We start from the raw sequence: 25,948 nt of genomic DNA, 5'->3' as shown, positions 1-25,948 counted from the left end.
TCATGTACATCAAAGAACACAGATAGATAGATAGATAGATGGATAGATAGATAGACAAGTTGAATGCTATTATTTATTATAGGCCGTCCCCATGCTCTGACATAAAATATTTCTATTTTAATGTTAAATGGTTAAATATTGCTCTCCTATATTTTATATTGTAGAGGCTTACCAATAATTCTACCTGTTCTTTCTGCAAAACACGGCCTCTGCTGGTTCTTTGCTAAATGCCATGGCACCCTTTAAATCTGACAATGAGTTTCTCTGACGTTCACCTGTCTCTACTTTGTGTCTCCACTCCTGGGTAACTGCCCCCATGACAACATAGACACACATGCATACACTCTCTTCCTTCCCAAAGGGCCATTTTTTTTGCAAGGAAATAAATCCCAACTGAGATGATATTAATTTCAAAATAAGATTCAATCCTCCACAGCCCAAGTGGACTATCTCACACGCCAAATGAGGACCTACAGGAGTCTGTCGTCAATGATGTGTCAAAGAGCCTATCGTCTTTTGATGTGCATTTTTGATGCATAGGCCTACATACGCATGCAGCGGACAAAAGCCAAACACATTTAAACACAAAAAATAGATATTATAAAAATGTCTACAAGAAAAAATAGTCTAAACTTTAGGCTTATGGCCGACGAGTAAAATAGGCTTAATTAAACATAGATTGCCCCTGATACAAACACATGATGTATTCGATAGACTTATAGGTCTATAAAGCAAAACCAAAAGAAAAACTCAAAACAAGATTGTACGATTTTCCAAATTTCTGCTGGCTATATTAATTATCCATAAAACAAGGCATAACCTACAATATTTTCAGACCTGTAGGTTAGTTTTTATTTGAAAGGTTATTTGATAAAACTACCTTCCTCATATTGCAAATGCCAGATAGCCTAGGTACGATACAAAAAAAGTCGAAAAATAAAAGACAATTATTAGATATGAGGACTACAATCCGAGTAGTTAACTAAATGTCTTTATTTTTATTGCTAACATGCACGAATTGTTTTCTGTTAATTAACCGATTAAAAATAAATAGGCTGGCCTATATTTTACGCCCGGTGATATTTGCCATATTCACACGTTTTATTTATTATCTGACATACTTTTACAACAACATAGGCTACGTCGACAAAGTGCTCGCTGTAGCCTATTGAATAACAATAATAATAAAAACGCCACATTAGTTCAATATGGCAAACACTAATAAGACATGGAAACAAATCAACGTTGCCTACCTGAAGGTTAATATTATTCCAATCCAAAAACCAAAGCTTTGGGTCGCTCCGTGCAATTGCCTGTTTGTTTTCGAACATGCCAAGAGAGTGACCCTCCATAAAAAAACAACATCAATACAAACAAAAAAAATCGACCAAATTAACAGTAGGCCTATGATAAGAGGTCCTGGAGGACATTGACTTTTCGGAGAAAATAAATAACTGCGAAGATACAGCAGGAAAACTGATTTGCATGCTGTTCAGGGAAGTGTGATCTTTGCAGAATTAGCTCAAGGAGGAGGTGAAGCGGTTTTTTTGCGCTGGGAGATGCAGGGAGGCGGTAGCGCGGTTTGGGTGCACTTAAGCGGGAAACCTTTTATAGGAGAGCAATTGAGTAGAAGTAGAAGTAGGCTATCTCAGTGATTTAAACAGAACATTGTAATGTGAATAAACAAATTAACTGCAAACTAAAGCGACACTTTTTTAAAATGCAAATTGAGAGAATATTTCGAGTAGTCTAGTCTATAACATTGGCTACAAATATGCTACTGCAAGTCTAGGGCCTTCTCAAAAAAACGTATTTTCAGCAATATCGAAAATATTGTTGCTTTTACTTTCCCACACACGCGCACATTAAAAGCGGTTATGAAGTAACACAATCATTAACTACATTTCCCAGAAGGCAACAGAGCGCAGAACGATAATGATTGGACAATACGGGTTGTCGTCATCTACTCATACAAACAATCTAGCAACAGTTATTGATCAACAGCTTGACCACCCGAGGACAGTCATGCGAAGAAAAAAACTTTTCTAAAGTACTTATTGGACTTTTGGCAGCTCATCAGATCTCGTAAAGCAACATAACTTCCGCGGGAGAGAAGTTTAATCACCGAGTGCGAAGGTAGTGAAGGTTAGCTACCTACTAAGTAGCGTTAAATGCTATCATGACTTTTGAATGAGTCCAGTGATGATCGGTTACAGTAGCCTTTACTGTAAGCTCGACGTAAATTGCTAATATCTTTATAATATTCACAGTTAGGTCGTACAATGACATGGGGTCGCAGTTTGGACAGGCTTCATTTTAGGCTATATTTTGCTTTGACTACTTCTTACAGTCGTTAGCACGCTAGCTAGGCTAACGTACCTGCCTGAAGCTCGGCTCTCTGCTTCTAGGTCGTGTTTTAAAACGGACTCAATCACTTTACGTGCTTCTTGAGATTGTTATTAAGAAACTTACATAACGATTAATTTTGCTTGAGAAAATATTTTTTTTGTTGTATGTGACTTGTGTTTGCTGTGAAAAGCATGCTTATTCAATGGACTTACTGCGCCACCATGTGTTAATATTTGGAAATGACAAAAGTTCATTCGAATAAGCAGTAAGCAGTCATTACAACCCATTTGTTGAGTTAGAATCTTTAAATTATAAATGCCACGTTAATTGTATATTTATTTTGTATAGGAAGAGCTGTATTATATGATGAATTTCTCAGAGGTCTTCAAGCAATCCAACCAGCTTTGTAAAGTTTCTCCAGATGGGAAATATTTGGTAAGAGGTTGAAATCTATTTCTTTATTTTCTATGTGGTTTGGTGTAGTATAAATAATACTTTCAACTTATTTTACTCCCTCTGCCAAGTTGCTAGTTAAAGAAGTGAAGTGTGTTTAAAGTCTTGTTTGTTGTGACTTATCATTGGGGCTGAATTCCTCAGGCTACCTGTGTGCAGTACAGACTGGTGGTGCGGGACATGAGCACCCTGCAGATTCTACAGCTCTACACTTGTCTGGACCAGATATCCAACATGGAATGGTCTTCAGACTCTCTCTTAATCCTCTGTGCTATGTACAAGAGAGGAATTGTACAGGTAAGTTCCGATAAGAGATCAGTGATGTGTGAAGACTGATCAGTAAAATGCTTTGCAGTTGACAGTCAATACTATGTTTGAGTTTTTCTACTAATTGTGATCAGATTCATAAAGTTTTGCTTTGAATAGCAGAAAATTATTTTTGCTTATCTTTCCCCTTTAATTCTGTTATAGGCCTACTTTGACAGATAAAAATTCAGAATATGTAAGCACCATGGTATTTGTTTATTTATTTGGTTGCTGGGATAGTATACATCATTTTGAAAAGATGAAGTTGTATTAGTAGTTTCATTCATTTTGTTATTAAGGATTTAGTAATAATTTTGGAGAAATTACCAGGGAGTATGGAAAGCTTCATTATGAGTCTTTAAAGGGGCTATATGTAACTTTCAAAAATACTGCGTTTGTAGCGATACCGCAGGCCGTTAGGTGAACTGCACCAGTAACCTGTTGCTCGCTCTCCCTCACGTGCTCCTCATACGTGCTCGTACGTACACAAACGAGCATCATCATCGTGAAACACTGGATATTTACTGACATAATGTTTACAGAGGAGGTAAGTGGTCATACACATGTGAAAGTCTGTGAAGGAGTCTGTGTGTCTGTATTCATTCTCCATCCTACAAACGACAGTCTCTGCAGGCACTGGATGAGAGCAGGAGTGTGTGATGAGTTTGATAGAAGTGTGTGGAAGACGGCCTCTGGCTGTGGAGGTGAAGACCGGGAGTATGTGATGAGTTTGTACTGTTGATCTCTGTAAGCGGAGTGAGGAGCACGTTGAGAACATGCAGAAAATGTCACTTCCTGGAGCTTTCGCGGAAAATACAACACGGGGAAACTTTTTATACAGACAACACAGATAGACAGTGAACATCTACTTTTTCACATCAGTTAACTGTTCGCTTATTAATGGGTGATAAAAAACGACTTATACATGTAAAAAGTTACATATAGCTCCTTTAAACAATATTTAAAAAGTATCAACTACTCCAAATAGATAGCAGGATTTAAAAGTATTAACGATCTTTCTTTATCTGTGACGTGGTTTGATGGTTTGTTAAATAGTTAAAAAACAAAAGAGCTGCAGTGATTAAACCATGTTCTGTATAATTGTGTTATTTCAGTAACATACCTTTGTAACGGGATCCATCCCCAGTCTTTCATGGTCTCTGATGCTCTGGAGTTCCTTACACTGTGAAAACTCGATTAAGGAGATGAAAGATGTGTGTGAAGGATGTCATCAGTGATGGCTGCTGCCTGTCTTGCTGACGGTCAACCTCTGTCTTTCTCTTTAGGTGTGGTCTCTAGAACAGCCGGACTGGCACTGTAAAATTGATGAAGGCTCGATAGGGCTACTCTCCTCTCGCTGGAGTCCAGATGGACGTCACATTCTCAACACCACTGAGTTCCATGTAAGTGTGAAGTCGGTGTTTGAGTGTGTGCTTATGAATATGCTTGTCTGGTTTCAACTGTTGCTGGCCCACAAGGAAGGGGGTCCTGAAAATAGCCAGACACCAGAGCCTTTCTTGAGCGCCCCTATACCCCCCCCCCCCCCCACACACACACACACACACACACACACACCTGATGCATGCTGTATTCAGCATGATTTCATAGCTCGCCTCCTGTTAGCGTCCTGTCATACACGCTCTCAAATACCACTGGAACATGAGTGCAATGTGTATGTGCCCTACTAGTTAAATACCGGCATTATCTTTGGCAGCAAGTCCTATTGGAGATGTTCAGTTGCCCAAATAATAGTGATACGACTTAACAAATATAAAAGAAGGGAAGAAAATCAGTGGTGTAATGCAACCAGAAGCAGAAATTGTGCTGTGTTTTTTAAGAGTTGCTTATCAGTAGTGAATTTATCAGCAAGTCTGAAGTGCTCAGGAAAATTATAACACAGATCTACTGGTAAAAGTAAAAGGGATTTGTTTTTTTTACTCCATTCAGTGCAATGGTATCAAACCACACGTTACACTTTGAAAGCTTGCAAAAGATATTAAAAAAGAGCTTATTCGCCCAAACATGGTTTCCTTGCATAGATAAAGAGCTGTGTTACTTAATTGGCTGTACATTGGTATATCATTGACCCATTTAATGTATCATGGTACAACTGTTATTGCATTTACTGACAGCAGCTTGGCTTCACTTTTCATTTTGTATTGAAATAATATGCTGTATGAGAAGCTTACATTGGCCCAGCATATTGGCATAGGCATGAATGGAGACATTTATAAATTGAGACTTTGTGTTTAGTAGTGTGTAGGTAACTGTAATGGTTCAGCAATCGTTCACCACTGCATATTGCAATGAGAAGTTTTCCTCTATTTTTGTTACCTATATAATGGAGCACTCCTTTGGTAGTGGGTTAACTGCTGGAAATTCTTTGCACCATATTTTTGACCCTAATATAAAAAGATGACTTACTGATGTACATATGTACGTTTTTATATTGTGATAAAAATCAATACTTAGTGCTCTTTGCTAAACAAAAACGTCTCATGAAGATGAAAAGGACAGGGATGGTGAGTGTTGTTTATGCAGGTCTGCTGAATGACAGGCAGACTAATAAAGATGCATTTAGTTCCTCTCTTGACTCCTAGTTTAAATTCACTCCATCGTAAGTGCATGCTGTAAGGGGCGAGAAGCTGCAGCAGCTACCAGAGAGCCATGTGGAATATTATGGGGGGGGGGGGTGCACCATGGTGGGCCATGTCTGTCATGCTGAACCTGACTCCAAGAATCATTTGACAGGTGTCGTGGCCAAACACAAAACTGTGTCTCGTCTGGAGAAGGGTGCAAGGAGTGCAAGTGTCTGTGGCATGTCTGCTTTGTGTCTGTCTGCATCTTCTAAAAAAAAAGAGAGAGAGAGAAAGGAATGGTACAGAAAAGACTGCGCCCCCTTAGAAGTAATGGCATCCTCATAGATCAGATTAGTTCTTAGAAAGAAAAGTCATCTCATGTTGAAGTGTTTAAAGCATTAAATCAGCAAGTTCAAATGATCAGAATGATGAGTATCTGTGTCAAATGACTTGTTATTAAAAGCCCCTTTGCTAGTGACAACTGTAGCAAAGTTCCATTTTATAGCCTTATTTTTTTTAAACGCTACCTCGTTTTTGAGACAGTAAATAATACCAAGTTTAAAAAAAACTCATTTTGAGAAGCAGCTGAAACCCTGAATTTCTTCTGTTTCCTTGTCATGAACATTTATTCAAATCAATCTGATGTATAGGCTTGACTATCACATAGTCTTGGCATGCATTCATAAATTACAGAAATGACAAACTATAAAATTACAACTCCTCCCATGTCCCTTGTTGCTAACTTACCGCAGAGGGATTTAGGCATGTCTTGCACGTTTACACCTGGTAATACCATGCACTCTCCTGGGTGATCAAATCACAAATAGGCAGCTCTATGTAATATACAGCAGTTCACACATTGCATAAGAGTATGTTTCCACTCGCGTCCCCAGAGACTGCTTGTGATCAGATCTCATTCCACACTGAATATGCAAAAATCAAAACATCACTTGCATCATATTTATTACAGTAGACATCACCTGCTAAAAGCGAGATGGGGAACTGTCCTGTATTGATAAAATGCATTGTGCCTCCCTGAATTCAGGCTGCAAAAACTGATTTCTATATTATCTTTTACTGCTCTTTTTGAATACAAAAATACTATGGCTATGTCCCATTTAATGAGGGTGAGGATAGATCATATCACAGTGCTCGTTGAAGGCTCCTTGAAAATGTGTCCAACAATGCGTCCGTTTTTCCAAATGAATGACCCATCCGGTGCATCCTTCATTGCCCAACTTATCCTGAGATATATTGAAGAATTCTTTTTTCTTCTGTTTGGAACCTTTTTTATAGGCTAACTAAAGCCTGTTTGTTTTATTTTGACGTTGTATAGTTACTAATAATTCAATGATGCATTTTTTTATAAAAAGTGAAAATGGCCTTTTTAAAAAATAAATTGTGTCTAAAATACAAGAAGGATTTAAAGAAAAAAAACCTAATCAAATAGAAACACATTCAGCACAAATGGGAGAATCTCTTTAAATAAACGGAGTTGCAGTTGTCAAACAAGAGAAGCCTGCAGCAGACAGCACCCTCTACTGGTTAATAAAGTCTATAGCGGTGTACACTTCCGTCAAATTGATTTAAATTGTCAGTATTTGTATCAATTCTTAATTTTATTGTGAGATATCCTTTCCTCCTATTCTGCTTAATTAAAGGGGCTATATGTAACTTTTGACATGTATAAAACTTTTTTTTATCGCCCATTAATAAGCGAACAGTTAACTGATGTGAAAAAGTAGATGTTCACTGTCTATCTGTGTTGCCTGTATAAAATGTTTCCCCGGGTTGTATTTTCCGCGAAAGCTCCAGGAAGTGACATTTTCTGCACGCTCTCAACGTGCTCCTCACTCCGCTTACAGAGATCAACAGTACAAACTCATCACACACTCCCGGTCTTCACCTCCACAGCCAGAGGCCGTCTTCCACACACTTCTATCCACTCTAAGAGCTCTCAAAGACGGACAAACTCATCACACACTCCTGCTCTCAGCCAGTGCCTGCAGAGACTGTCGTTTGTAGGATGGAGAATGAATACAGACACACAGACTCGCCTAACGGCCTGCTGTATCGCTACAAACGCAGTATTTTTGAAAGTTACATATAGCCCATTTAAGCCTAAAGTACCCTTAAACCTAAAATAACCTTTATGTCACAAGACATTTAAAATATGTTTACATAAATGACTTTAGAAAAACATTGATTGGTGTTTTTCTGGTTTAAGAGCAGCTTTTCATGGTATTTACCACCTTTATCCCTCAGCTGAGCAGGACGTTAAGGACTGCATATATTCCCTTTTTTTTTTGAGGATGCAAAAACTGCCTTGGTGGAGTCATAGTAGGCACCACATCACCAAGGGCCCCATTGAACTTACCTTCACCCCAGCCCAAGATTTCATTAAGACTGTGCCAGACGGGTGTTCGTGTTGGGCTTGAATTTCAGCCCCACTCATAAACAGGCTGCTATATTAACTTGTTTAGGGACAGCTGCCCGTGGTGTAGATTGTGTATGTGTATTTGTCTATGTGTCAGTAAATCGGTTTTGTTTGCTGTGTGTGTGTGTGAGTGTGTGTGGCTTTTTATGTTGGTGCATGGTATTTTTTGATCATAAACAAATGGTATATGTTCAGATCTTTGCATATACACAATGATTTCAAAGTCAACATCTCATATTGTAACAGTATTAGATCGCTGTCGGTGAAAGTGTATGTCAGTCGCAGCCCATGGAAGACTGCAGGTCAGCTACTCATTTGCAGGCAGCAAGAAATGCTCTCCTGATGTCCTTAAATGCTTCAAGGTGGAAATGCTTTGATTTGGGGTTTGGAAATGTTTACTACTGTTTTTATATACAGGGTGGTGCCATTTCCCAAATCCAATAGAGAGACACAATGCTCAAACCCCTCGGTGGTGTATCGTGAGACTTCATGAAAGTCATCTCCTATTTAAATTCCAATTGTTTATCTTAGGACCTCACAAAATGCCACTCACCCATCCATGTTAATCCACCTTTACCAGCTGAGGGGTGATAAACTGAGGGTGGAAAAACTCCAGCCAAGGACATCATTGAGCTTGACTCCTCTAATGGTTTTTTCATTGTTCATATCGGATTAGCGATAGCATTCTTGGCCAGTACTACTGGAGCCTCGCTAACATGTAGCATTGTTGGCAACAGCGCTATCTAACTGTACTGCAAATGTAGGCAGCTGCTGCTCTGCTACACGGGACAATGGCTCACCCATACCTATGTGTGTGTGTGCTTTGAGGGGCTCCAGTTCCTTGGTAGAATCATGAGGCTGTAATAGGAGAAATAGGCTATATTGGTTTGAGATTGCTTCCTATGTGGAATGCTTACGGTGTAAGCCTCTGCTGACAGATAGGCCTATATGGCATCAAATACACTCGCCCCTTCTCTGGCACTTGCTGAGGCGCGCGACAAGAATGGCTGATAGATATTTTTTTATCCCAAGTTGCTGTCAGTAACTTGGTGCACGACTGATCGTAGTTATCATGTTGCCTACAGGCTGCACTGTTGGGAATGTTCCCTAATTCTTTGGTTTTCTCTTTATGAATACTTGCTGATAGATACTAAAAGGGAAAGTGGTGGTAGAATTTAGCCTCACTTGTCACATTTAGAAGTGTCTTAACAAGATTTTTTTGGTCGTGACATGTCAATTGAAGTTGAATTGAACAGCTCTTCATTACAGTAACAGTCTCAAAGGGCTTATCAGGTTATATTATAGAAGAACATACTCCTATTTAGAAAACCCTCCAAGTCATATGATGTTAGAAATGCCTCCAGATGAGGGATTCTTATACATGTAGTGAAACAGTATAAAACAAAAAGATATATTTGTCTGTAATTACAGTAGGTGCTGATCACCAGATGCAGTTAGCTAACCTCGGCCCAGAAGGGACTTTTTCTATCTCTGATAGATAAACAGCAGCTGTGGTTGTCGAGTTTTGTTTTTTCACGCCACCCTGAGGGGCCCCAGCCCCTATCCCCAAGGTTCTGCTCACCTCTGGTGAGGATACTTTATCTAAAGTATAACTTTACCATCTAAGGATCTTGTTGCGTACCACCCCGCATGGAATAGCATTTCTCACCTATTTTCCTCATGCTACCCTTCCTCCACCCAGTTTAAAGTTACACTGCCTTTCGGGGGTTGATCTCCCCACATTCTCTATGTGGCAGGTTCATGGCATCTAAGAAGTGTAAGTGTGTTTGTGTTTGAGCAGTGTTGGTATTGGTTGCCATGGCACCACGGCTGAGGGGATGTCCAGGAAGCGTGCAGTGAGGTGTTATTACAGGGCCTACACAGCTGGATGTCTTGACTGATCAGGACGGTCAGTACAGTGAGGTGACAGACTTAGCTCAGTTCACATGTCGGCTTGTAAACCATGATGAAAGCCTTGTCATTCTGGTAGTTTTATCTCCGCAGGTCCTCAAATAAACACAGCATTAAAAGTGGACCTGTATTTTCATGCCAAAACTATATATTTTTAAATGATTTACTATGTTTGATCCTTTTACGGTATAAAGGGTTCTCTGGCAGCGAGGGAGCTTAAAATAAATATATATTTTTCTCAAAATACATTCAAAGCAAACATAGCTGCAGTAATTGAAACTTATTTTATTCTACCTGTGATTTGAAATAGATGAGCTGACTAGGTGAAATAATTAAATGTTTGTGTATATAACCAGTTGCTTCAATATTTTCAAATTCTAATAATTTGAAGCATGCTAAGCCAATGCGGCTAGCAGTGGAATTATATCATTATATATTATATGACGTCCCTGCATTTAACACCTTTAAGTTTGCCGCCTTTTTTCGCATGCCTCCTAAGTAGATTGTTCTTAATGAATATTTTCATAGGGAAATGATAAAGTAGTTGTAACTCTATGTATTGATCGGTTTTCCAAATGTGAGCTGTCGCTTGGGGCTTGTGGGATTGCAGCAAAAATGTTCTCTGTAATCTAATGGTCTTAACACTCAGGCACATGTACAATACAGATTCTCTGTCCTTAAGACATTTTAACATATGCACTCAATGCCTGTGGAAATACACTATTAGACAACGCTCCACACACTCAGAGCATTACATGGCTATCAGTGTAATGATGGATGGATTTTATGTGTCTCATATCCTTCACTGAGATGTGTCACTGTCCTCTTCAAAGACTTAGGGTTCACGCGTCCACAGCTGTTAGAAGGCATGATGGACCTTGCTAGTCTGGACTGTCGTCTGAAAGAAAGGACGCCTGCAGTTGTTTCAAAGCAAAACCATAGTTTACATCAAAATGCTACCGCTGATCCAATATACAGTGGGTACGGAAAGTATTCAGACCCCTTTACATTTTTCACTCTGTTTCATTGCAGCCATTTGCTAAAATCAAAAAAGTTCATTTTATTTCTCATTGATGTACACTCAGCACCCCATCTTGACAGAAAAAAAACAGAAATGTAGAAATTTTTGCAAATGTATTAAAAAAGAAAAACTGAAATATCACATGGTCATAAGTATTCAGACCCTTTGCTCAGTATTGAGTAGAAGCACCCTTTTGAGCTAGTACAGCCATGACTCTTCTTGGGAATGATGCAACAAGTTTTTCACACCTGGATTTGGGGATCCTCTGCCATTCTTCCTTGCAGATCCTCTCCAGTTCTATCAGGTTGGATGATGAACGTTGGTGGCCATTTTCAGGTCTCTCCAGAGATGCTCAATTGGGTTTAGGTCAGGGCTCTGGCTGGGCCAGTCAAGAATGGTCACAGAGTTGTTCCGAAGCCACTCCTTTGTTATTTTAGCTGTGTGCTTAGGGTCATTGTCTTGTTGGAAGGTGAACCTTCGGCCCAGTCTGAGGTCCTGAGCACTCTGGAAGAGGTTTTCTTCCACGATATCTCTGTACTTGGCCGCATTCATCTTTCCTTCAATTGCAACCAGTCGTCCTGTCCCTGCAGCTGAAAAACACCCCCATAGCATGATGCTGCCACCACCATGTTTCACTGTTGGGATTGTATTGGGCAGGTGATGAGCAGTGCCTGGTTTTCTCCACACATACCGCTTAGAATTAAAGCCAAAAAGTTCAATCTTGGTCTCATCAGACCAGAGAATCTTCTTTCTCATAGTCTGGGAGTCCTTCATGTGTTTTTTGGCAAACTCTATGCAGGCTTTCATATGTCTTGCACTGAGGAGAGGCTTCCGTCGGGCCACTCTGCCATAAAGCCCCGACTGGTGGAGGGCTGCAGTGATAGTTGACTTTGTGGAACTTTCTCCCATCTCCCTACTGCATCTCTGGAGCTCAGCCACAGTGATCTTTGGGTTCTTCTTTACCTCTCTCACCAAGGCTCTTCTCCCACGATTGCTCAGTTTGGCTGGACGGCCAGGTCTAGGAAGAGTTCTGGTCGTCCCAAACATCTTCCATTTAAGGATTATGGAGGCCACTGTGCTCTTAGGAACCTTGAGTGCTGCATAAATTATTTTGTAACCTTGGCCAGATCTGTGCCTTGCCACAATTCTGTCTCTGAGCTCCTTGGGCAGTTCCTTCGACCTCATGATTCTCATTTGCTCTGACATGCACTGTGAGCTGTAAGGTCTTATATAGACAGGTGTGTGCCTTTCCTAATCAAGTCCAATCAGTTTAATTAAACACAGCTGGACTCCAATGAAGGAGCAGAACCATCTCAAGGAGGATCAGAAGAAATGGACAGCATGTGAGTTAAATATGAGTGTCACAGCAAAGGGTCTGAATACTTATGACCATGTGATATTTCAGTTTTTCTTTTTTAATACATTTGCAAAAATGTCTACATTTCTGTTTTTTTTCTGTCAAGATGGGGTGCTGAGTGTACATTAATGAGAAATAAAATGAACTTTTTTGATTTTAGCAAATGGCTGCAATGAAACAAAGAGTGAAAAATGTAAAGGGGTCTGAATACTTTCCGTACCCACTGTATATATATATTTTTTAACTGATATGATACCTGGATTATTTTATTGTCAATGTTAAGCTTTTCACATATGTATTATTCTATATAAAGGGTTTTGAGTAACAAGAAGTTGAAGTTGAATCCCAAATCTTTGTCTGTGATTATGTAGAAACAGTGATGCATAGTTAGACAGTTGGTCCACAAGGGAGGGTCACCGGTTCAAGTCCCAAGTCCAGAAGTTGGCCTGGTAGAGGTGCCAGTCATTCCACTTCCTGAGCACTGCCGAGGTGCCCTTGAGCAAGGCACCGAACCCCAAAACTGCTCTGGAGCGCTCGCTGTGGGCAGCCCCCTCACTCTGAGACCTTTTCATTAATGCATGTCCATAGGATCCTGTTTGTGCATGTGTGTGTATTCCGGCCTATGTGTGTGTTCATGTTCATTAAACAGAGTGTAAAAACTGAATTCGCCCTCACGGGATTAATAAAGTATAAATTATAATTATTATTATTATTATAAATGGTCCTACTTTGGGCATAATTCATGAACTCCTAGTAAACAAACCATTATTAAAATGTAATTTGTGTTTGTCTATTTTAACAGTAAAGCTTTTGGCTATATAGGTTTTTCTCAATTGTGAATATGAAATGGCCTAAATAATTCCACATTTTCAGGCAGTGCTTGTGCCCTTTGTTAGCGTTGTTTTCTTGTCAACCTTTCATGTAGAGATGATCCTCAGTTTGTGTTTTTCTCTCTCTTTCTTTCTGTGCCTTAACAGTTGAGAGTCACCGTCTGGTCCCTGTGCACTAAAGCAGTGTCTTTCATCAAGTATCCCAAAGCATGTCAGAAGGGTGGGTATGAGAATAATATGGATTTATTTTATTTTATCCCAGCTCATGACTGTATATGTATTACATGGAGTACCTGAGGACAGGGCCAGTGGTCTTAGTGCTTCTGCGTGCCCCATGAATCACATGCCGTTCTTTACCTTGTGGCACAGCCCCCTGGGTATGTGGCCCAAACTATAGTCCTCGTTGCTGACAGCTGTACCCCTCTTCAGTAAATGGGGCATGCTCCTCATAACAGGCCTGTCAGCAGCTTGGGGAAAAATGACGGTCCATGACTCTCCCCATTTTCCGCATGCAATACTATGCCCTTCTGAAACCTGTATATCCTCACAGCCGTTGTATAAATAATGTGGCCATGATGGTCACATACCATTGACCCGGTGGTGCCAAAGTGTCACATTATTAGATTGGATGTAATACACACACACAGCCTTTAATAACAAGTTCATTACCTAGTAAATAGCATATGCTGCTTAATGAGGAATCCTGAATAATGACTGATGAATAAAATAGTGCCTAACTGTTGGATTTGATGATGCATGCTTTCTGAAGACTCTACCATACTTTTCTAACATTTTTAAGTCATATTTATGTATTTATTTTAGTTTTTGTTCCTATTAGTATACTATACTCATTTCCTTCTGGCTGTAACTATGTCATTGTAATATTCTTATTGTTTAGTGATAATACGCAACGACCTGAAGTGTCTGTAAAATGATGGCTTTCTCCCGTCATCTTTCAAACACAGGTATAGATTTCAGCAGAGATGGCTGCTACATGGCTTTGGCTGAGCGTCGAGACTGCAAAGACTACGTTAGTGTATTTGTATGCGATGACTGGCATTTACTAAGGGTAAGCAGACTGTTTTATTTTTTATTACCATGACATTCACATTTCAATAAGCTGTTAGGATGTTAGTAAGCAACATAGAAGAACAATCTGAATCATTTGAATTATGATATAGTTGATGTATTTGAGTCATTTTTTGTCTTATAAAGTCATGCAAAGAAGGTAAACTGTGTTTTTCCTCCCTGGAATGCATAGTGTAAATGGATTTCTCTTCACTCTGTTGCAGCATTTTGAGACTGAGACACAAGACCTTGCAGGGCTGGAGTGGTCCCCCAATGGTTGTGTCCTGGCAGTGTGGGATAGTTGTCTGGAGGTGAGTCATTTGCTTTAAAGACATAAGATCAGTGAAAGAATAGGATGTCATAACTGACCTGTTGGCTTTTTAAAAAAAACATACTGTAATTACTATTTATCCTTCAGTGTAACACCATTGAAGTTTCAGGATTGAATACACACTTGAAAAAAAAATTAACCAGTGGCATAACAGTGGTCAGTTGAGAGTTAAATACCTCTGGGGTCTCTTTAGTAGGCCGACATGTTTTTTTACATCAAAGCATGTATTATAATAATATCAATAATTATAATAAGAAAACATGTAAAGTGTCATTCTCTAATAATATTAACATATATCTAAGATTGGACTTTGTTGACCTCATGAGGGTATTTTCAAATTACATGTTATCAATTTGGCAGTACACACCCATTCAACTTATTTCACTTATCTTCAGTGTCAATATTTCATAAAACAATCCCATCTAAAAAGTGTATTGTTTTACAAAGCTGTCATCTCTTAAAAAATGAATTAAAATCTAGAAATCTAATCTAAAATCTTTTTGACACCCTGACATTTCCATGTTCAGCAGAACATTCAAATAGATGACCCACTGTTATTGTGAGCCATCCTTATTGTATTGCAGTTTGCAAAGTGATCAAGTCTGCCGTCGACAGAAACATCATGATGAATAGTGCTGTCATTTCATGTGTGTTTATCATCCCTGCAGTACAAGGTGTTGATGTACTCCTTAGACGGCCGGTTGCTGTCAACCTACAGCGCCTATGAGTGGTCACTGGGTGTGAAGTCTGTGACCTGGAGCCCAAGCAGTCAGCTTCTGGCTATTGGCAGCTATGATGAAAAAGTAAGGACGTCATCTGAATAATGATGTCTGATTAGAGAAAGATATGATATCACTTTTAAGCTTGCCATGACATAATGTACACAAAGTTCTTTTATTAAGCCACATGTTTATGGTTGATGACAGTGAGAAAAAGGATATCACATTAAGGCTTGAGAGCTCTCTCCACTGTTTTGAGTTTGGACTGCAGTACTGATTTGAAACGCTAGGTGTCAGAGTTACAAATTGCTCCTTTAAGTGTTCTAAAGACTAGAAGGACTCTTTATGAGTGCAGTCTGAGAATCATTTACCATTCATTTAGTTTTGTGCTTCCTCCACAACTGTCACGCTCGACCTGAAGAGTTGTATTAAAAGATTAGATTCAACTTTTTTCTTTATTTTACACCTACATCAACCACAATCCTAGTGTCATGCTTGTAGCAGCTACTGTAGACTAGAGCTGCTAGTCCCAAACATAGATGATCAAACAGAAGACTGAGACCCAACTGTCAGACTCAAATGACAAAATTAAGACTGTTCTGCATAACAGAACTTTTTATATATTTCAAGTTTGTGTACATTTTCTATGTCAGTTAAAAGGAAATTACAATACCTGATACTCTTTCATCAGGTCCGCATCCTCAACCATATCACTTGGAAGAAAATCACGCAGTTTGAGCACCCAGCAACCATCAACAACACAAAGGCTGTGAGTATGTCTGAGCCTTCACGATGAGCTTGTCATCACTGCAGTTCAAGAGTTGACTGTTCTTGTTGCGTTTCTAGGTTGTGTATAAGGAAGTGGAGAGAAGACCAGCTGTTGGAAGTGATGACCTGTCGCTACACAACATTTCAATTGGCACCACCCTCTTCAACACCCAGAGCAAATGTATTTAAGACTTTGCCATTTGTTTTTTTTATTAAAGCAGAGTTTGGCTTAAACTTCTGAGGTCATGTAACCAACTTTGTCTAATCACAAACTCTTAAATGTTGTGGCTGCCTACACCAGACGAGATCTGCCCACCGCCAGTTCAAATTTCTGTGACCAAACCAGACGCGGACCGAGCCAACCCAAAGATTGGTGTGGCTGCTTTGTCATTCAGCTCAGACAGTCGCTATTTAGCCACCAAAAATGGCAAGCATTCTTACAACTTTCACCTAATTTCTGCTGCAATGCCAGTGATCCATTGCTCCATACGCTGAGAATGACCTTTAATGTGAATCTGTCTTTCTCTGACTATAGACAACATGGCCAGTGCTGTCTGGGTGTGGGACATGCAGAAGATGACCCTGGAGGCTGTGCTCGAGCAGTCATCAGCTGTGCGTTGCTTTCAGTGGGACCCACGGCGCCCCCGGCTGGCTCTGTGTACTGGCAACTCCAAACTCTATCTGTGGTCCCCTGCAGGCTGCGTTTCTGTCCAAGTCCCCACTGAAGGTAACAAACTGAAGCCATTTGGACATATGAGTTACTAATATTTTCTTGATAATTTAGGAAAAAATTCAGGACCTGGTGAGTGCTGAATCACATGTCACATTAACCCTAGACTTAATCTAGGGTCAATCAATCCATCTTTATTTGTTTAGAGCCAATTCATAACAAGTGTTATCTCGAGACACTTTACAAAAAGCAGGTAAAAGTCTTTACTCATTGCTATATTAGAAAGACACAGCGTTAATCCATCATGAGCGTAGCATTTTAGCAACATTTAGCAAAAGTTACTGTGGCAAGAAAAAACGTCATTTTAACAGGCAGAAATCTTGGGCAAATCCAGGCTCATGATGAATAGCCATCTACCGAAACTGTGCCGGGGTTGAAAATGGGATAGGGGGAGATAGGAGAGGATGCAGGAAGAAGGATAGGGAAACAAGAGGTGGGGGTGAGTGGGTTGGTCGTTCAGGCAGGCCATCCAACAATGATCCAGAGGAACCTAAGAGAGCTCAGGAACATGAATGGTTCACTTTAATTTACATCATGTTTATTGCAGCTGCATGAAGAAGCTTCTGAATGTTGACAGCAAATGGTCACTTTTTCACAATGAAAATAATCACCTGAAGAAGACCTCTCGCTGAAACTTTGTGATTGTGACGGAATAAAAAACGATTTATGGCATTTTAGCAAGTGTGCAGGCATAACTCCTGCCTCAGTCCACTTTTTCACAACGCATGACGATTTTGTTTTTCACTTTCGTTTGGTTTATATGTAATATAAATGATCATAAACACTTGCCTCTCTTCCTTCTATGCTTCCAGGTGGTTTCCAGGTCCACTCACTAACCTGGCACTGCAGTGGAGACTCTCTGATCCTGCTCTCCAAGGAGCAGCTATGTTTGTGCTACATGGATACTGAACCAGACGAAAAGTGACACTCACAAATACACAGGTCTTGTGGAAAAAAAACAACTGGATTTTTATTCAGTTTTTTTTTTTTTCATATCCACTTAGTGTTGAGTACATGAATGTGATGACCAAGAGACTGGTCCGAGCACTCCTCCTGAAAGATCTCAACCTTTTCATGCTGAACTGAAAGCGTTCATAAAGGTGTTTATGGAGCGCTCAGTGCTGGTCACTGGGATGTTCCAAAAAACATATGGACAGCACTTATTCCTCCTAAAGGGCAAATAATGGACAAATATCACATTTTCAATAGTAAAATGAACAATTTAGCTGTAGTTCCAAACACTGTGAAAAGATAGTTTACAAGGTATCCTTGGTAATATTTATGTTCTTTTAATATCAAGTGTTTTGTGTTTCTATTGTGTAATTATTTTGAATAAATTTTGTTATAAATAATGAAGCTTTTTGAACAGTTTGTGCACTTAGCTCAGTGAATCTTCAAGAGTTCATGAATCCAAAAATGAAATATTGCCTCACTTCACAACACACTGTGTCCTTAATAATAATGTAGCCATTACAAAAGGTCCAGGAGGATTCACGAATGTAATACTAAATGCTCGCAATTCTGTTCTCTAAAAGTGAGATTAGCATGCTGAAATAATGAATTAGTGAAAGGAATTTGTGGGTTATATTTAATTGCAGCTTACTTTCTTTTTGTGACAAAATGTTCCTGACGTGTCACAAAGCTTCACAAACATTTTACATTTGAGCGAGGAGTCTGCTCAGTGTAGCAAAGACTTGACAATGAAGTCTCATTGTGTATTTCTTGAGTTATTGCACCCTGTGCAGTTCTTTGTGAAACGTGTGAAGCATTATGTTTTATCTGGAAACGCTACATCGTAACTGATTTATTAGCTGAACCATTACGGTCAAACTGCAAGGAAGTAAGAACAACAAACAGGTCATATGTTAGCGCCATACTTTATTAACTCAATGCATTATCAGTCTAAGTGATATCTCTTTTATAAAAGCTTGAAATGTCACTTCATTACTTTATTGCAGTACAAACATAATGTAAATCAACTTCTTAACAAAGATTAGAACAGCGGTCTCAACCACAACATGTTAGCATTTATTATTTCCAAGGTGGCTACTGTGCTGCAAACATGTACAACAAAAAGTAAACCTTTGCATGTTCACAAAAACTACTTCATGTCTTTTAATAACCCTTAATAAAACACTTCAGAACTGGCAACAAAATCTGCATTTGTTGAAGCGTTCATTAAAATATGAATTTGTCAACGTAAACAGAAAATAAATAATACCTGACTAAAATGTACTAAAGATTTAAGGAGACTCTTTAAAAAAAACACATCTGTCATGCAAACTCAGCATACAGGAGCATGCACATGTTCACCAGGAGAAGGCATTATTGAGACAATTATTCATTGGCATTGCTTAGCATGAAATAATGGCCTATTACCTTTGGTAGTACAATTTTGAAAATAAATCATGTCACTACATACAGTAAGTGGTAATAAATTGAAGCAAAGCTTTGAATCTACTTTGAATGTGCCTCAATCCAAGTTACAGAACTTTGAATACAACTTACAAACATAAAGACAAGTTTTACAATTTCATGTAGCATGAAACACCTGAATCATAGAAGAACATTGAAGCTATTGTAGTTTATGCAGCCCCTCAGGTGTTACATGAGCTCCCTGCTCTGACAGACAATGACATTTTTATATAACCACTGAAAGCACAACATTGGCCATTAAAAGAGAAAGGTCACAACTTGTTATTCATCCTTTAAATTTCACTGTGAAAAAGGAATCCCATCTGTTCATTTCCACAAATAACACAGATAATCAGTATAGACTTGTAGACCACCATAATTCATTCATAAGTATTAGTTTCACACATTAGTGTATTTTAAATGTTTGTAGCCCTATGAATTAAAGGCCTTTTATAATTTTCAAACCATCCTTAGTGCCTGGACCAGAATCATTCTTACCAATGTTTTTTGATCTTAGGTTTTTATTAGTTCATACAGTCCGTCTACAGTTGGTTAAAGAAGGAGCATGATACTTTAAAATACTCATTCTAACTTAAAGGCAGGGTTGGTAATTTTCTCCAGACACACTTTTTGAGATTTTGGTTGAAATTGTCTTTAGGTCCTGACAGACATTAATAACTCATGTTCTCTGAAAAAGGAACGAAGAAAATCTGTCATCTGTAGCAGTCTTAAGCCTGTAAAAACTTCAACCAATGTCTGCCACAAGGTACCAACCTGATGGACCAATCAGACGCCTCCTTGTCTCCCTGCTCGTTCTCTAACACCATGCATGCACGAGCCCACACTGAAAAAGCATGAGCTGAAGTCCACTTCTGGAGCTTGTGCATGTAAGTGATGGGCGTGGTTTTAGAGGGAGCACAGAGGGGAGGGGGTGGGTGCAGACGGAGCACTGAGGGAATGCTACTTTTCCAAAATGACCAACCCTGCCTTTGAGTACAAGGACTATGAATTATTGAGAGTGCTGTGTCCTTTCTCTCCTTCTAATGTCACATACACTCATGAAGGCCCATGGGCGTAATTGCAAATGTGCAAGAAACTGTTGGAGAAAAAAAGAGAGTAGGGGCGCAAAAACACACAAGTAGACAGTCCATGCAGAGCTGTGCATCGTCTACCTTACAGTACACTGACTGACCACTTGTCTGGACAACCGACTTAAAAAGGTGTTGACATCTCATTGGACCGACTCAGACACACAAACGCAGACTCATTTCTTATTTCACTGTAGTCGAGCTACATCTTCCCCTCAGTCAGCACAGTGTAACACAGACACATGGGTTGATCTCCTTTGTAATGCACAAGAACAGTGGATTTTTAGAAGCCGATCTTGCCACGGGTCATAGAGTAGCCCAACTTGGCCTCATTGTTGATGAAGGACATGATGCCCAGATAGGTCTCGATGAGCAGGGGCCTCTCCAGGATCAGGACGCCGTTGGCCCGACCTGGGATGGGGTGCTCCTTATGGGCTTTCTTTACGGCTTGCACCAGCTGAGTCCTGAAGTTGTCCAACTTTTTATGTAGAAGAGAAGAAAAGTGACACAAGGACATCTTCTCAAACACTTGATTTAGTAAATATTGACATCTATACACATCATTAATGTCAAGAATAAAAGCTATATCTTTTGGGAGCTGTTCTCATGTGTGGATTGAGACTCCACAGCTAAAATGTTCTTGCTCCATTGTAACATGTAGTAATGCTAATGGCTCTGAATGGAAATATGAACATCGGAAATTGCTCAGCTGTGGCTTTTTCTTGGCTATAAGTAGTCATGACTATACTGTTTATAATCACATGAATAACTAGCTTTCTTTTATTAGATGAATGTCTTGTTTTAAGGTAGCAATCAGACTATTGTCATCAGTTGGGCCCTTTCCAAATAGCCACAGTTCAGTAGGCAGTACGTACTTTTCAGTAGGGAGTTTCAGCATACTGAACTCTCGTGGTCATTCAGTGGTCATTTTTTGGGTCCACCTCAGTATACTGAACATTTCAGTATGGATACTAACTTCCTGGTTTCATGCAGTATGGATCGGATGCATCCTTTCAGGAAATGAATTGTATTTTACCACCCACAATGCTGTGCGAAATTAAACGTAAATCGTCACTTCACGTCCGCCTCCAAATCAAAACAAACGAGCGTGGATTAATTTAATCTTAATTTAAAGTCCCGACTGAAATCACTACTTTTAATTAACAAAAAATGTAACAAATGTCTGCATTATTATAAAACCTTTCCCCCTCTATTTAAATAATGATTTCACTATTTAAATGTGTCTTTATTGGTTTATTTTATATTCTGTATATTACTGTCTTTACTTTGTACTTTCCTTTATGTACTATATGTTATTTAGTTATTTAATCTGTCTTTTACTTGATTTACATTGTGATATTGTTTTTTGTTTACCTGACTGTATATGCGCATTACTCCTCTTGAATAAAGCTAAACAAAAAACAAAAAAACGGGTGGATGCGGCCGGTTCGGGAAACGTAAATGACATCACTTCCATACTGAATGAATCAGAAGAAGTAGGAACAAATATCTGCCTACTGTGCGCGCCTACTGAATAGTAGGTACTAAACAGTATACAGCACGGATAGTACGTACTGCCTACTGCCTACTGACAGATTGAGTAGGTACTTGGTAATTCGGATACAGCCTTGGGACTGTGACTGCAAGGGTTGATTCAGTTGCTTATTGTGTCACAATTAATATTTTCTGAAAATTCAGAAAACTAACTCCAAAAAAAGTAAAGTAGCTTTTATTCCTCAGATGTTTTAAAACCATCAAATAATCTCCTTGGTTGATTAAAACAGCATTTTTGTAAACAATCTTTTTTGGGCTATTTGTGCCTTTATTGGGGAGAGACAGGAAATGTTGGGAAAAGAGAGTTGAGGATAACTTGGCCACAACAAGTACCTTGGCTTCTGCACATGGGGCGCACACTAAATCCACTAGGGTAAACTTAGGTGCCCCCAAACTATATTTAAAGCTTTGCTTAGAGATAGCCAAATGGATTATACCTGGCAGAGGGATGCCACCTTCTCATCAGCACGGGCCATTGGGTGCTCTGTGAATGTGGCATAGGGCATGTCTGTGGACCAGGGGTTCCAGCGGTTTAAAAACGAGGCCCGGGGACGTTTGTCCCATTGGACTCGAATCCCATAGCCTTCTCTCCTGCAACAAAACAACAGAATGAGAGCAGTGTGAGTTTTAAGGTTAAGACAGCTACACACAGGTACTATCAGCAAACCAGACCTCATCTGTTTAGATAGAAAGAAGATTTTAAATCAGACATACAATGTGTCGTTTTTTTACTCTCTTTCTATACTAAATAAGAATAATACGAACTTAACTGCTTGAGTTATTCTTACAAAGTGTGTAATCACTGCAGAACTGACAAAACCTGTTTGCTTACTTGTTTAGAGATTTGGGTGGGAACTCAAACTCGCCCACTGAAATTGTGTCTACAGCATTGAGAGAGATCCTGACAACCTGCTGACACGACAGGTTGATGAAGTCATACTTGCACACCAGCAGGGACCTGAAAACACAACCAAAGGTAGTCAAATGGCGTGTCAGCAGAAATGTTCAATGTCATGTGAGGTATTTCCTCTAGCCTATTTGTTCACATAATATCAGTTTGACTTACCGATCAGTGATAAGAACAAGTCTCTCCCTTTCATTGTTCCAGTGGTCAACTCTGTAGAAATGGACAAATATGCCAGTTTGTTCTGACAGTCATAAAGAACATTTTTTTACTTAAAGCAATGATGCTGTTGTTTGAGTTACAGGAGTGAATGAAGGCTTAAAAGAACATGACAAGGATTAAAATGTTAAAACTTAATAAGGTCACTGGGGAAAAAAACATCTAGCCTGTTAGCCATCCAAATCTGATGTAAAATTGATTTGCCTGCATAGGTATGTGTTCTCGTAACAATAAAGTCTGTAAGTTGCTTCATGTTTCAGTCTGATAATGCAACAGTGATGGGCTGCTGGGATACTCACTCTACAAGCAGCCAGACACTGAGCACCTCTCCATCCTCAGAAGGGAGTGCCACAGTCCGGATGTCGTTCACAGCCTGCTCAATGGTACCTGGCTGAGATCAGCATCACACAACAGTCAACCATCAGCGTCATCTCAGAGAGTCTCGAGAGCTTTAACAACGCACTGCTACGCAAGGATGGTTGAGATCATGTTTGTGTTTATTTGCCACAAGTAGCCTAACTCCACGAGCATAAACCAATGAAAGGGGATTATTCTGAAGACAAATACGCATGATCTTATTCAAAACAAATCGGCCTGGATGCAAGAGATTGAAGACGGATGACTTACCCTGAACACGAAATAGTCCTTTACTTTCGCTTGAATTGTAGGGTTATGCACATGAAAGGGTGTCAGCGTTTGTAACGGGGGACAGCAGGCTCCGTGTCCGAGGCTTCTTCCGGCCTCCGGCGGTGTGAACGCGACCTCAACCCCCTCCTCTGTCTCTGCAGGGTGGAGAATCGCAGCGCCCGGACTCTCCGGCTCCACCGTGTCGTTCAGCTGAAGCATGTTGCAACAGACGCTGTTCGTGGAGCTCCCCGAAATGTTAGATAAGAAAATGTCCTTTCGAGGAAGCAGACTCGCCCATCTCGCACGAATATTGTTTTGATTTTGAGGGCTAGGAGGAAGTAAACCACAGCCCTCTTGCCTCACTCCCCCCCCCCTTAATTCCCCTCTCTTAAAGGGACCTCGTGTTTTTACACCGGCTAATTAGCTTCATAAACTTGTTTGAAGAAAACTATCCACTTGTTGGTCGTGATCTCAAGGTGGAAATGTGATCCCATGCGTCCAGTAAAGATGTTATTACCATGTAGTTATAATGATTCTACTTTACATTTCCACATCGTGGAATGTTTTATTGGCTCTTATTGGCAATAATGTCTGTATTATTGATACATGGCTACTTTTAAACACTAATTAGGCTATCTTTACCGTTTTATCAGGCTTAAACATTATTGCCAGCAGTGTTTAGCTGGTTATTGAACAATTCACAAATCAATAGCCTACTGATGCCCATGACCTTAAAAAACAAAAACATGAGACAAGATTGATTATTTCTATATTCTAATTATTAATACCTACTGCCACATGGCAGGTGTGGATTTGCAAATTGTCCTGAGACTTTTTTCATATATATGATTCTGCACCATAAAAGGAAAAATGGACAATTGATTGATTAAATTCTTCATTTGGTATCATAAATGCCCTTGAAAATGTACCCATTCATTTAATACGGGCAGAAAGAAGAAGCATAAGACAAGTCAATGAAGAAAAATGTGTCTTTTACCTCGTGTCTAAATCCATGCACAAAAAGGATTTAGTGTTTTTGGTTGTTGTGATATCTACAATGTAAACATGTAAAAGCATTGTTAAAAAATATTTCATCTGCATGTTTGCAACATGGTATTTAGTTCAAATATACCTACTCTAAAAAAACATATTTGGAAGAGTCGTCACAATGACGAGCAACTTGCGGCTTCTGGTTCATTTATTTCTGGTTTAAAAACAAAAGCCATGCTCACAGTCATAGACAATAAGCTGTAGCAAAAAACAGTTTTAGTCATTCTTAATGTCAGTGCAAAAGCGTGTTAATGTTGTGTACGTGTTTGAGAAAGCTGAGGAAACAACCAAACATCCCAACATGTTTTTGGCATTGTTACAAATACTCTAAAAATATTCAGAATCTACTTTGTCCTTCCAAGAAACTGCTTTAATTCAAAGCTGGACTGAAAGCTAACAGTTTAAAGTGAAACAGTGATCATAGGGCTTTAAGAACAGAAAAAGGACTCACTGACAATGCAGCAACATGTGTTGTGTACCCATTTTACTCTCAGCTCTATAGTTCTGTTGAATTACCAGGAGGGAGTGGAGTAAAAATCAATCAGTGAAGTTTGGTACCTGTACTCAGAGTAACCACATCACCACAATTTATTTACTGAATGGCTTGAAAAAACCCCAAACAGTCCCACATTTACTGTCTGATGCTTTGATAGAAATTTTTTTTTGAATCTATTTCATGTCGTTTATAAGTTAAAGGGAGTTCTTTTTCAAATACAGTACATAACCTTCAGCTATATCTGACTTTGTCATTAATGTTTGAACAGGTCGGGATTGAGATGTGTGTAACAATTCTCACTTCTCACACTTTATTTTTATTTTTATTATTAACATCAAACTATACAGTTTTGACTCTTTGACAGAGTTTACACAGGGCTGGCTGTGGATCAGTGGTAGAGTCGGTCGTCCCTTAACCAAAATGTTGAGGGTTTGATCCCCAGCTCCTGCAGCCACATGTCCATGTGTCTTTGGACAAGACATTTATCCCCAAGTTGCTCCCACTGCTTTGTCAGCGGTGTGTGAATGTGTATACATTGATTAGTTAATACTGAAGGACACTTTACATATCAGGCTGTGAATTGTGTTTAAGTGCTTTGAGTGATCAGAAGACTAGAAAATCGCTAAACAAGTGCAAGTCCATTTACCATTTAATATAACTGAGGATGACAGATGTAGTGCTTTGTTCCTAGAGTCTGTGTTATTAGAGATTTTAAACACTAATATTAATATTTGAT

General features: G+C 39.4%; 3 protein-coding genes across 7 annotated transcripts in view; 1 reads left to right on the top strand and 2 right to left on the bottom strand.

The window, feature by feature from the left end:
* The window catches only part of tp73 (tumor protein p73), a 30,340-nt gene extending 25,953 nt beyond the window's left edge, over positions 1 to 4,387 (bottom strand). Inside the window, exon 1 of one of the 2 annotated variants that reach the window (XM_061058590.1) lies at positions 4,232 to 4,387. In XM_061058590.1, coding sequence (XP_060914573.1) covers positions 4,232 to 4,263 — 32 coding nt within the window. In that variant the 5' untranslated portion in view covers positions 4,264 to 4,387. Of the gene's footprint in view, positions 1 to 1,253; positions 1,431 to 4,231 lie in introns of those variants that run through there. The other variant, XM_061058593.1, reaches the window with a different exon arrangement.
* Positions 1,994 to 18,963, top strand: wrap73 (WD repeat containing, antisense to TP73). 4 transcript variants are annotated; one of them, XM_061058594.1, is made up of 13 exons: positions 1,994 to 2,136; positions 2,698 to 2,784; positions 2,947 to 3,099; positions 4,395 to 4,511; positions 13,391 to 13,463; positions 14,209 to 14,312; positions 14,536 to 14,622; positions 15,311 to 15,445; positions 16,053 to 16,130; positions 16,208 to 16,310; positions 16,431 to 16,556; positions 16,665 to 16,856; positions 17,672 to 18,963. In XM_061058594.1, the coding sequence occupies exons 2-13, from the start codon at positions 2,713 to 2,715 to the stop codon at positions 17,782 to 17,784; spliced, it is 1,353 nt and encodes a 450-aa protein (XP_060914577.1). In that variant the 5' UTR covers positions 1,994 to 2,136; positions 2,698 to 2,712; the 3' UTR covers positions 17,785 to 18,963. The 4 variants fall into 4 exon arrangements, with proteins under 4 accessions (XP_060914577.1, XP_060914578.1, XP_060914580.1 ...); XM_061058595.1 differs by having other exon boundaries at positions 1,994 to 2,145; XM_061058597.1 differs by lacking the exon at positions 2,947 to 3,099.
* Positions 18,867 to 24,047, bottom strand: tprg1l (tumor protein p63 regulated 1-like). Its single transcript, XM_061058599.1, has 6 exons — positions 23,667 to 24,047; positions 23,339 to 23,430; positions 22,983 to 23,033; positions 22,749 to 22,874; positions 22,354 to 22,507; positions 18,867 to 20,840 (listed from the first exon to the last, which is right to left on the bottom strand). Exons 1-6 carry the CDS (start codon positions 23,883 to 23,885, stop codon positions 20,646 to 20,648), a joined length of 837 nt encoding a protein of 278 aa, XP_060914582.1. The 5' UTR covers positions 23,886 to 24,047; the 3' UTR covers positions 18,867 to 20,645.
* Positions 24,048 to 25,948: the final 1,901 nt, after the last annotated feature.

The sequence above is a fragment of the Labrus mixtus genome, chromosome 15, assembly GCF_963584025.1.
Source record: "Labrus mixtus chromosome 15, fLabMix1.1, whole genome shotgun sequence".
Classification (NCBI taxonomy): Eukaryota; Metazoa; Chordata; class Actinopteri; order Labriformes; family Labridae; genus Labrus; species Labrus mixtus.
Note: the sequence above shows the minus strand (reverse complement) of the source record. Positions and strands in the feature narration are given on the sequence as shown.

Bases quoted from the DNA above. Each gene is read 5' to 3' on its own strand.
- wrap73 (XM_061058594.1), top strand. From the start codon at position 2,713: ATGATGAATTTCTCAGAGGTCTTCAAGCAATCCAACCAGCTTTGTAAA. The intron at 3,100-4,394 runs GTAAGTTCCGAT...CTTTCTCTTTAG, and splicing joins ACAAGAGAGGAATTGTACAG to GTGTGGTCTCTAGAACAGCC. The intron at 14,313-14,535 runs GTAAGCAGACTG...ACTCTGTTGCAG, and splicing joins ATGACTGGCATTTACTAAGG to CATTTTGAGACTGAGACACA.
- tprg1l (XM_061058599.1), bottom strand. From the start codon at position 23,885: ATGCTTCAGCTGAACGACACGGTGGAGCCGGAGAGTCCGGGCGCTGCG. The intron at 23,431-23,666 runs GTAAGTCATCCG...TGCTGATCTCAG, and splicing joins AGGACTATTTCGTGTTCAGG to CCAGGTACCATTGAGCAGGC. The intron at 22,508-22,748 runs GTAAGCAAACAG...GTTTTGTTGCAG, and splicing joins CCACCCAAATCTCTAAACAA to GAGAGAAGGCTATGGGATTC.